Genomic DNA, 10771 nt, shown 5'->3' with positions numbered 1-10771 from the left:
CTGACCTTTTGGATCATAAATCGAATCCAAATAAATAAAACCCATAACAATAAATTGCACTTGGATGGATGCCCTTAACATTTAATACAATATCAGCTATGGCATGGGTCTGTAACATTATAAAAATACCTATTGATATATTTCCTTCGTCATACCTTTCCACAAACAATAACAGTTATCAAAAACAACTGAAATGGCAGGACAGCACAGCAATGATGGCTAGATCCGGTTCCTCGCGCTGTGGTTTTAGCAGAGCAGCTTTTGGAGTGAGTGCACCCTTAAAATCTTTTTGTTGTTTTTTTATTTGTTATTATTTCATGGCTGGATTACTTTTCAACTTCAACAGTCTTCATCGAAACATCATCCAGCCATGAATTATTATTATTATTATTTTTAAGGGATTTTAAGGGTGCAAACCTCTCGCTCCGAAAACTACTGTACAGTCAGCTTTTGTCCTCCTAGTACACCTTTTCCTGGGATGGGTACAGTCTTCACCTTCAACTGAATTTAACAGAGCAGCTACCTACAGCTGTGAAGAGCCATAGTGCTGCCCTTTGTACCCAGCCGGTGGGGTCAGAGCGAGGAGAGAGAGAGAGAGATTTGAATCCAGATCAAGCCAGACGTGCTCCGGTCGGTCCTCAGCAGCAGCAGCAGCTCTTCTCACCAGCCGCCAGCCCTCTGAAGCAGCCGCGACTGGTTGGGTCTATTTCCCTCTCTCTCTCTCTTTTGCTCTCTTTTTTTTCTCTCTCTCTCTCGTCCTCGTTTTGTTTTTCTTTCTCTGGCTGGATTGCTCTCCCGCTCTCCCCAGAAGGGTTCCTATGGAAACGGAACAGGACAGTCACTGATTTACCACTCCACAGCAGTCTCTTCGTCACAGCAAGACACACCAACGTCTTTAGCAAGACACACCAACGTCTTTGCCTTCAGTATTCTTTCACTAGTAGACACAAGTTCCCTCACATTGTGTCGAGCAAGTTCAGTCTTCAATGTGAACTTCCAGACACAGTTTAGGAAGGCAACACATGATGGCAGAGTAAACATGACAGCATGTTCTGTATGTTCGTCATATATACTACAATACAGCTGTAGGACAATGACAATAGTTATGGACCTCAGTCTATACAGATTTGGTCAAACGCTCTTGTGTGTTCAGAATCACAACGGAGATTGAATTGCGTTTTGTCAGTGTGGGAGGAACGGGTCTTTTCTATTTCTTATTCTTATCGTCAGGGGTTGTTAAGGCCAAATCTCTTCAGGCTTTCCAAGTGTACATAAATCATGAGCATTTCATTCCATTCCATATGGTGTATGCATATTGCAGAAGTCACAGCTCAAAGGGAAAAACCACTGTCACTGTCATCTCACAATATTATCCACATTACATCAAGCCAGAAGAAAAGGTCACTCTAGAAATGTAATGGCCTCAACTGTATTCTTTATTATTCTTTACTATTCACAAGATCTGCCCCACAATGAGAGCGTTACAATATGCGGCCTTGCCTCCTACACTTGTGCTTGTTTCCTCGCCCTGCCTCCTGGCCCCTCCTCCGTGGAGAAAACGATAACGTTTCCAAGCTGTCTGCCTAGCCACAACAACTTTTGAGGGACTGTTTTTCATTCACCATCCCAATTGCAAATGAGAAAAAGAGTTTACAATTGAGCTTTTGCAAGATATTGAAATATAATGCTGTTGTCAGTGATGGTGTCATCATGACATATTACTTCCTGGTACGAGGAAACAAGCACAAGTGGAGGAGGCAAGGCCGCATATTGGAACGCACCCAATGTATTTAGGGGGTAGATGTGGCCTAATGGGCAAGGATTGCAGATGATTCTCCCACCCATGGATAAAAGTGTCCATTAAGTGTAATGTAATGTAATGTAATGTACTATATTTTTCCTACTGTTCCTACTATTCACACACAGTACATGTTGCTGCAGTATTCTGCTGAATGTATACTGTGCACCATCTCCACTACAATTCCCTTTCCTACTGTACTGTTCCTCCTCACTCACATGGCGTGATATGTATTAATGTCACTACCATGATGCAGTTCATGAACTGCATCATGGTAGTGACATTAATACATATCATGACATCACACACCATGCTTTGTCATCATAGTACACAGTACACACGTCTCACCTCGGCTGTGGCAGGCTGTTTGCCTCTGCTTAATTCTGTATCTGTTTCTCTCACCTGTGGAATAGTTCTGAGTGTCTCACCTGTTACCAGGCGGACATCAGCGATAGATGATACGTTTTAGGACCTGCAACAAGTACGACACACGTTAAGGATTGAAGAGATGTACTGTACAGTAGAGAGAGAGAGCAAGTGGGTTGTGTGATGCGTCATCATCAGCATCCATTATTTTCCATATTCTATGCATATTTTATGCATTTCATATGTATGTAGCACAGCCTATGGATTGCTTCCAATGGAAACACTTGAAACACTCCAATTGAAAGACTGCTTCCAACTGAAACATGTACAGCGGATGTAAATCTCAGGCCCGGGGTCAAATTTGGCCCACGGAACCATTTTATTTTGCCCGCGAGATCATTTCAAAGACGACTTGAACATGAATTTTGCTGTATCACAGGATGTGCAGGCACATTTGAACTAATATACAGTATATGATGAGAAAGAGTGTATGTGAAATTTAACTATGAGTAAGACATGCATGATGTATGCCCAATTTTAGTCCGTTTTCAAAAATAAATGTTGAGTTCGGCCCGCTACTTTGTTCCAGATTTTGATTTTGGCCCTCATTCAATTTGAGTTTGACACCCCTGATGCACAGTATACGTATATTCTTGACACTGTGCGATACCTATACGTGTGCCTGCCCTGGGTCAGTGCCAGCAGCACAGACATGGAACATTCTGCACACATACAAGAAATATGTTATGCACGTCACAGATAGCACTCAGATAAGACTGAGTATCCACATCATCATCATCATCATCAGCAGCTTTATACTGAGAATATGTCATGAGACTATACATATTTCTTAGCCTGGCTCTCACGCAGACCCTTCATGCCTTTCCGCTCAACTTCGTGTGCTCACACGAGGGTCTAGAAATCTTAGACGAGCCTGAACGGAATCCGAAATTTCACAGCCTGTCCAATCAGAATCGTGGGGCGGTACGTGATTCAAAAAAAGCGACACGAATTCTCCAATCAGGTTCGAGCTGTTTTGAACACACCCACGCCTTTTCCAGAGCTAAGCGATTGACAATGTTTCTATGCATGTCTACACAACTTTTGCGTCAGTTTCGGGAAACAATGAAGGTCAAGATATTTTGCCACAGCAACACAATTTCCCTGTACGTAGTAAATCTAACGCCGGCTGTGGGTACGAGGCGATGGCGGTGTCTAACCTTATATGGTCAGTCAACTCAGTTCCGTTGCCCTCCTGCACGTCGTTCAGGTGGGCGCCCTCGGGCGGCTTGCCCTTGTCCTTGTCCTGGGCGTGGGAGATGTGGTTGTGGTGGTGCCCGTTAGACAACATGGCGGCGTGGTTAGTCTGCTTATGCAGCGCCAGGCACATGGAGGCGGCCGAGGGCGACGCGGTGATGGCCGGCCGCTGATGATGATGATGATGGTGGTGCTGGACTCCGCCCCCCCGGCAGCGCAGCAGCTGTCCGTACGCCCGGCGGAAGTCGCGGTTGAGCGCCGGGTAGAGGATGGGGTTGAGCGCGGAGTTGAAGTAGCCCAGCCACAGCACCACCGAGTGGACGGTCTCGTTGGGGTCGGGCTCGGCGCCCATGCCCATGCAGGTGAAGTAGGTGTAGTACGGGAACCAGCAGATGACGAAGGCGCCCAGCACCGCCGCCAGCGTCACCGTGGCCTTGTGCTCCCGCGCCGTGGCCGCCGCCGAGGCCGAGCGGGCGAAGGAGGGCGTGGCCGCGCGGATCCGGCGCACCTGATAGGAGGGCGATAGGGGGAGGGGGAGTGTCATTATGGGATCATAAGGTGAGGAGTGAGGTGAGTAGCATGAAAAGATCAAATTAATTTCAGTCTATGAAAATGATTTGTTACAGGTGTGAACATGGTCAAATTATTATTGGACTTCACAAGCTACTGTAGAAAGACACAAACTGCTGTAGAATGGAATAAAGGCAACATTTTACACAAGGAGCATCATAATCATAAATGTGATTTTTTTATAGTTTGATATAGTACAAAATAGCATGTGTGCTGCATGTGAGGGGCGAGTTCAAGCCAAACCAAAGTATTACTTCATCAATAAAAAGCCAGTGAGTTCACAAATGCCTCTTTTCCACTGCAGTTTTTCTGGTAGGCCTACAGCGCGACTCGGCTTCCACTTTTTGCTTTTCAAATAGGCACAACACAGCTCAACTGTGAAGCGAAAGTGGCGGATGAGTCGCACTGTGTCGAGCTGTAGGTCTACCAGAAGAACCGGCAGTGGAAAAGAGGCAAAAGTTCACCGTTACCGTACAGTACCTGTTCTCGAGCGACGCGGAAAATGCGGTGGTACATGCCACACATGACCAGCAGGGGGAGGTAGAAGGTGGCGAAAGAGTCCAGCAGCACGTAGCTGTTGTTCCACTCGTAGCGGCAGCTCCACTTCTCCTTCTGCTCGTGCATGTGCCAGTCCGCGTTCTGCACGCTGAAGTTACACGTGTTCCAGCCCAGGTGGATGGGCACGAACGACGACGCCACCGACGACGCCCAGATGGCGACGATGGCGGCGGCCACGCGGCGCCCCGTGACCCGTCTCGGGTAGCGCAGCGGGCCGCAGATGGCCAGGTAGCGGTCCACGCTGATGGCCAGCAGGGTCAGGATGGAAGCGGTGCACAGCATCACGTCCATGGAGAGGTAGATGTTGCACAGGGCGCCCCCTAGCGGCCAGTGGCCGTCGCGCAGCTCCAACGTGGCCGACAGGGGCAGCACCAACAGGCCCAGCAGGAGGTCCGTCACCGCCAGCGACAGCACGAAGCAGTTGGCCACCCGGTGGAGACGCCGGCTGGTGCCCACCGCCAGGCACACCAGCATGTTGCCCCCGATGGTCAGGATGATGAACACCACCAGCACCAGCCATTTCAGCGCTGTGGAGATCATGGTGAGCCTCAAGGAGGCAGGGGCAGGGGCAGGAGCAGGTGGTGGGCTCTGGAGGCAGGAAGTCTTATTAGTCCCACACGTGTGCCTCCTCCCACACCACTTTCTGCATTTCTGCTTTCCTTTCAGGGGGAGGAAAAAGGCTGACCGAAAGTACCAACAACAACAACAACAAAATGTATATGTATACTGTATGTACAAAAGTATATATACTAGTAAGTGGAGTTGTCCCACAGTGGCCTTGTACTGTGTTGAAATGCCTCTGTACTGGACTACTGTGCTACTCTTCAGCACGTGCTGTACTGAATGCGGTGCTACAATTCCAGTTGGTATGTATGCATGTATGTGTTTCAGCACGTTGGTTTCACGACAGTTCAGATCCGGGCACGGGCACTGTCCAGAAGACAGAGATCTGTGAGCGGTAGCATAGATTCCTGGGGAGAGTCTTGAGCATGTCTAAGATGATGAGGTCCGTCTGGCGGTCACGAAAACAGCGAGGGGCTGAGAGTCTCATGACAGGTGACATATCACCAGGGGGAGGATCCTCTCATTCCCTCATGGGCGTCACCTGTTTAGGGACAACATCAAATACAATAATATGTGAAAAGTGAAAGCCCAACTGGGAAACTCCCATTGTCATTGTGACACAGCATTCCATAGCACACAAGTGTTGCACTGCACACTGCACACAACAAAATTGCATTTATGCCTCACTCGTGCAAGGGGGCAGCCCCTAATGGCACCCCAAGGGAGCAGTGCGGTGGGACGGTACCATGCTCAGGGTACTCCAGTCATGGAGGAGGATGGGGGAGAGCACTGGTTAATTACTCCCCCCCACCAACCTGGTGAGTCGGGAGTTGAACTGGCAACCTTTGGGATACAAGTCTGACACCCTAACCGCTTACCCGTGACGGACCAGAAAGCATGCATGAGCAGCATGTCTATCAGGCAGAGGAGGACTTTGACCAATATTAAAACATTATACGCCCCCCACATTTGGGCTTGCATGCCCACGGGGACCCCGGTTCGAGTTCCGCCGGGGTCATTTCCCGATCCCACCCCGTCTCTCTGTCCCACTCACCATCTCAGACTGTCCTATCAAATAAAGGCATAAAAGCCCCTAAAAATATATATTAAAAAAAAAAAAAAACATTATACAACATTTTTTAAAATGTATAGCATTACTTACTTCGAATACCTGGGTGTAAATAGCATTTTTATCAAAATTCACCCTGGTGTTAATAGGAACAATGTCTATTTACATCCGTGTGTAAATAGCAACATTGACTATTGACCCGGGGTGTAAATAATACCTATTTCAATTTGAGCACAGCTCTATTCTTCAGTACATTAGCCATGTACTGTAGATCAGGGATGAGCTACTTTCATGAAGAGGAGGGCCCCAGTGTCTCACAGCTACCATCGGAGGGCCGCCCACATGGCCACGGATTTGACTACAACCCGAAGAGCTCAAGGGACAGGGCCGGCCCAAGCCTTTATGGGGCCCTATAGTCAAGTTCATTATGTATTTTTGCTGGATTTTTATGGGGATTTGGAAAGCTATACATTTTTCAAAAGTAGATAGTATAAGCAATCAGAAAAACAATGTTTCCATTTGCACAGGTGGCGGCCATCTTGGATTTTTCAAAATGGCGTCCGAAAAACCTATATTTTGTCATTTCTTAGCTTCTGAATAAGTTAGAATATTCTAAGTTAGAATATATGCTTAACCAACATTTTCAGGGTCACTGAATCTAATGGTGATAGTTTTATTGTTGTCAGACTTTTTGTTACCACACCAATTTATTTGAACTATTGATTTATAGTATTTATGAGTAGATGGCCCACCATATAAAACATCCCAGCTGGAATGTGCAAAACTGGTACAGTTTACATGTCCACCATTTTGCTGTACATTTACAGGGTTGCCTGTGCAAAGTTCACAGCTACATTGTATCCAGCATACAGGAACAGCGCCACATAGTGAATGTTTTGAGTGTCAACAGGTGTTCATTTTTTAATTACAATTAAGTCACAAAAAGCTGTCTGCGGTTTGAAAGCTACAAATTACACAATCAGCTTGGAATACAACAACCCTCAGAATATGAATTATGATAAATTGACAAATTAAAAATGTAATATCTAAAAACCTCAAATTTTAAAATGGCCAGTTCCTTGTCTTAACGTAGCCTGCAATGCCATGAACAACACCTGAAATTGTGGTGTTTGGTTCTTTATTCATTTCAGAGATAATGGGACATCAAGGTTGAAATGAGTTGTAATGAAGTAGTAATAGAGTAGTGCCAGGGACAAGACTGGACTGGCCATCTCGCATAACGGGCATTTTCCCGGTGGGCCCTGCACCCTCGTCGGTCCCTATTCCAGGTACTCAAAAACTACACAGCTTCTGCCCATTGTCAATGGACACAGTGGAAGCTAGACCATTTTCAGCATTCAGAGAAGGCAGGGTTGAAAGAATAAGCTCAGTAAAGGAATTTTCTAAATGTTCAAGCATCAAAGGGTATGTTGTAGCTGTATATGATGGCAACTAGTGGCTAGCATGTGTTGAGGAATGTATGCCGAGCACTGGAGAGGTGAAAGTGAAATTCCTGCATCCTCATGAACCATCTCCATCCTGTACATATTCCGATAGACATGCTGTCATGTGATATTACTATGACATTACCATATTATTACTAGGTGATTTGTATGATGTCATATTACTTGAGTCCCATTATCTCTGAAATTAATAAAGAACCAATCACCAGCACTTGACGCTGCATTCACACCAACGGCGTGGACATCCACAGTACGTCCACAGAACGTGTCCGTTATCAGTCCGAAACTGTTAGAATACATGAAAACAAATGAAGAGCTCTTTTTCAAAATGAGATATATCCATTTTATCGAATGTTGGGAAATTTACATTTTTGTATTGGGCTTTCCATTGAATTGCAAAATGCATTTTATAGAGGTTTAAAAAGTATGTTCTGAAAGCATTTGAATGGCAAGAATTCATACATAGATTAAAGGACTTCTTAACAGTCAATTCCAATATTAAAATGCAAAAAGTCAAAAATGGTGGATATAGCGTTTTGGAAAAGAGCTCTTCAAATCATGCCTTGCACACAGGAGCGCGGTGTAAGTGCGGCGCATGTCCGTCCCGCCCGGACATGTTCACTTTGCTCCTTGAAAATAGAACTCAAGTCTATTTTCCTGCGCGGACGTCTGAGTTCAATGTGCAGGCTCCATTGAAAATGAATGGCTGCTGCCCGCAGATAGAAAGTGGACGTTGACTGTGCTGTGTGCAAGGCAGCCCGCGAACCTCTCAGACTCGCACTGCTCACGGAGACGTTAAGGAAACGTGCCGTCCCTGTGTGCATGTACCGTCAGGTGTTGTTCATGACATTGCCGGCTACGTTTGGGCAAGGAACTGGCCTTTTTAAAATATGAATTTTTTAGATATTCAATTTTAATTTTTAAAATTTATCAAAATTCATATTCTGAGGGTTGTTGTATTCCAAGCTGATTGTGTAATATGTAGAGCCAGAAAAGAGCTTTCAAACAACACTACAGACATATTTTTGTGACTAACACTTACTGATATAATCAAGGCCGAATAATGTATAGTGTCCTACCCTCATTTGTAAGCCTTTGCTAGTCTGTTTCTCCCTTAATATTCATGTCAGATTCAAACCAATGCAGTTCTCGGGTGCTACCTTGCTACTAAAAAGGCTACTTGCTACTAAAAAGTATGATTGAAATCCGGGTCGGTCGGGTGCCAAAGTGTCTGATTTCACGTGAAATTACCCAGATACTATACAGTGAATCCCCAGTTCAAATAAATTAGCATGGTAACAAACTGTCTGAGAACATTAAAACTACCACCAGTAGATTCAGTGACCCTGAAAATGTAGGTTTAGCAGTTTAAATCAATGTTTTAGCTTATTCAGAGGCTGAGATATTGCAAAATTATGTTTTTTCGGATGCCATTTTGAAAAATCCAAGATGGCCGCCATGCAGATACTTGTGCAAATGGAAACATGTTTTTTCTCATTGCTTATACAATATACTTTTCAAAAATGTATAGTTTTCCAAATCCCCATAAAAATCCAGCGAAGGTTCAGATCCAAACGTAATGAACCTGACTACTAAGCAAAATATAATTACTCAGCATCAGATGCTTCATAATCCTATAGTCAAAAATATGGCTCATTGGCAGTAAGTGGTAGATGAGAAGGTAATGAATGCCTAGAGGAAATGGTGGACAGTTCATGGCTTCCTCCATCTTTTTTGCTCAGAGGGGTCCCCTGGTGGTGTTGGGGCCCTAAGCCAACGCATAGTTCACTTATGCCTCGGGCCGGCCCTGCGAGGGACAGTTGGTTGCTCACTGACTCGTCGACATTGTTCGGAAGGAATAGGAGTGTTCTGTATCGCCCAACAGTATAAATTGAGTGATTCAGTAGTGGTTGAAACAACTGTTCTTTTTTAACTTGCGTTTTGTCTATGGGCTGCACTGAATTAAGGCGGACTACGGGTGGTCCCCGTCCGGGCCTCAAAGTTGCCCATCCCTAAAGTAGATGCTAACAACCTTGTTCCCCATTGGCGTCCATACAGTATGTTAAGGTAAATGCCAATGCCACTTGTGCTGCCATAGGCAGGGAACTTGCGAAAACACTTAAAGGGACACTCCACCCATTTGCATTAGGCTTTCCATTGCTAGACACCCAGTCATACTTTTGAATGGTCGTGCAACACTCTCTCAACTCCCCCTGATACAGGAGAAATCAGTATTCACCTCTTAACACTTCCTCCTACAATGATGTAAAAATCGTCATTTTGCATCATTGTAGTAGGAAGTGTAAGAGAGGTGGATTTCTGTTGAGACTACAGTACAAGCCTTTTTCCCACCCTTTCAACCCCGCCCATAGGGGGTTGGACCTAATGTGCTAACAGACCTATCACAGATCAGTGTCCCAGTGCTTTTGAAATCACTGGCATAGAGTTCTTCAGCGTTGACGTCAACTTGTATGCGGCGTTTGGACTTCCGGTTCCATGGCGATTTTTTTACATTGCAACACGCCATAGAGATTCAGGTTTGGCAAAAATATAAGTTGCACGGCAACAACGAACATTAGCGTGTCCCCGCATCCCTTTCTCATTAGTGGAACGGATCGTATCATCATGTTGGTGTATTCACATGTTAAATCATGACGATTATAATTCAATATTGCTAACCCCTTTCTGATCATTAAAACTTCCGAACTACATGCTTTCCTTTGGTTGCCATGGGTACAACCCTCTGCACGTACATGACGTTAGATACAGGCGCCGCTTCTGTAGTCGCCAAAAGTTTCCAGGTTTAGCATATGGACGCAACATCGTATTTATGTCGAAGTTTGACACAAAATGATCAACCATGTCTATTTTTAACACCCTCGACAGTTTGCGGGGGTTCGCTAAGCGCGTGCTTGCACTCGGAGCTTATTTGAAACTGGTCCCTATTCATTCCCAATGGAGGCCGGAAGCCGATACGAACCAGGAAGTCCTTAAATGCTAACATGAAAGACTACAATCTACTACATGCTTCCGCGTTACTGAAGAACTCTATTGAGGCTCCAGTAAGTCACTGGCAGAGCTGCCTGGGTGTGGCCTGTGGAACTTGATGGGGATTGTTGTCACAAA

At 45.4% G+C, this 10771-nt stretch overlaps 1 protein-coding gene across 1 annotated transcript; it reads right to left on the bottom strand.

Moving 5' to 3' along the window:
* Positions 1–462: 462 nt before the first annotated feature.
* On the bottom strand, positions 463–5165 carry hrh2b (histamine receptor H2b). Its single transcript, XM_063202352.1, has 3 exons — positions 4472–5165; positions 3385–3929; positions 463–816 (listed from the first exon to the last, which is right to left on the bottom strand). The coding sequence occupies exons 1-3, from the start codon at positions 5087–5089 to the stop codon at positions 639–641; spliced, it is 1341 nt and encodes a 446-aa protein (XP_063058422.1). The 5' UTR covers positions 5090–5165; the 3' UTR covers positions 463–638.
* Between the last annotated feature and the right edge of the window lie 5606 nt (positions 5166–10771).

The sequence above is a fragment of the Engraulis encrasicolus genome, chromosome 7, assembly GCF_034702125.1.
Source record: "Engraulis encrasicolus isolate BLACKSEA-1 chromosome 7, IST_EnEncr_1.0, whole genome shotgun sequence".
NCBI classification, from domain to species: Eukaryota; Metazoa; Chordata; class Actinopteri; order Clupeiformes; family Engraulidae; genus Engraulis; species Engraulis encrasicolus.
Note: the sequence above shows the minus strand (reverse complement) of the source record. Positions and strands in the feature narration are given on the sequence as shown.

What these genes read in the sequence shown, in the direction of transcription:
- hrh2b (XM_063202352.1), bottom strand. Translation starts at nt 5,089, where the DNA reads ATGATCTCCACAGCGCTGAAATGGCTGGTGCTGGTGGTGTTCATCATC. An exon ending in TCCGCGTCGCTCGAGAACAG is followed by an intron (nt 3,930 to 4,471) that starts GTACTGTACGGT and finishes CCCTCCTATCAG; the next exon opens with GTGCGCCGGATCCGCGCGGC. An exon ending in GAGTTGACTGACCATATAAG is followed by an intron (nt 817 to 3,384) that starts GTTAGACACCGC and finishes CCGTTTCCATAG; the next exon opens with GAACCCTTCTGGGGAGAGCG.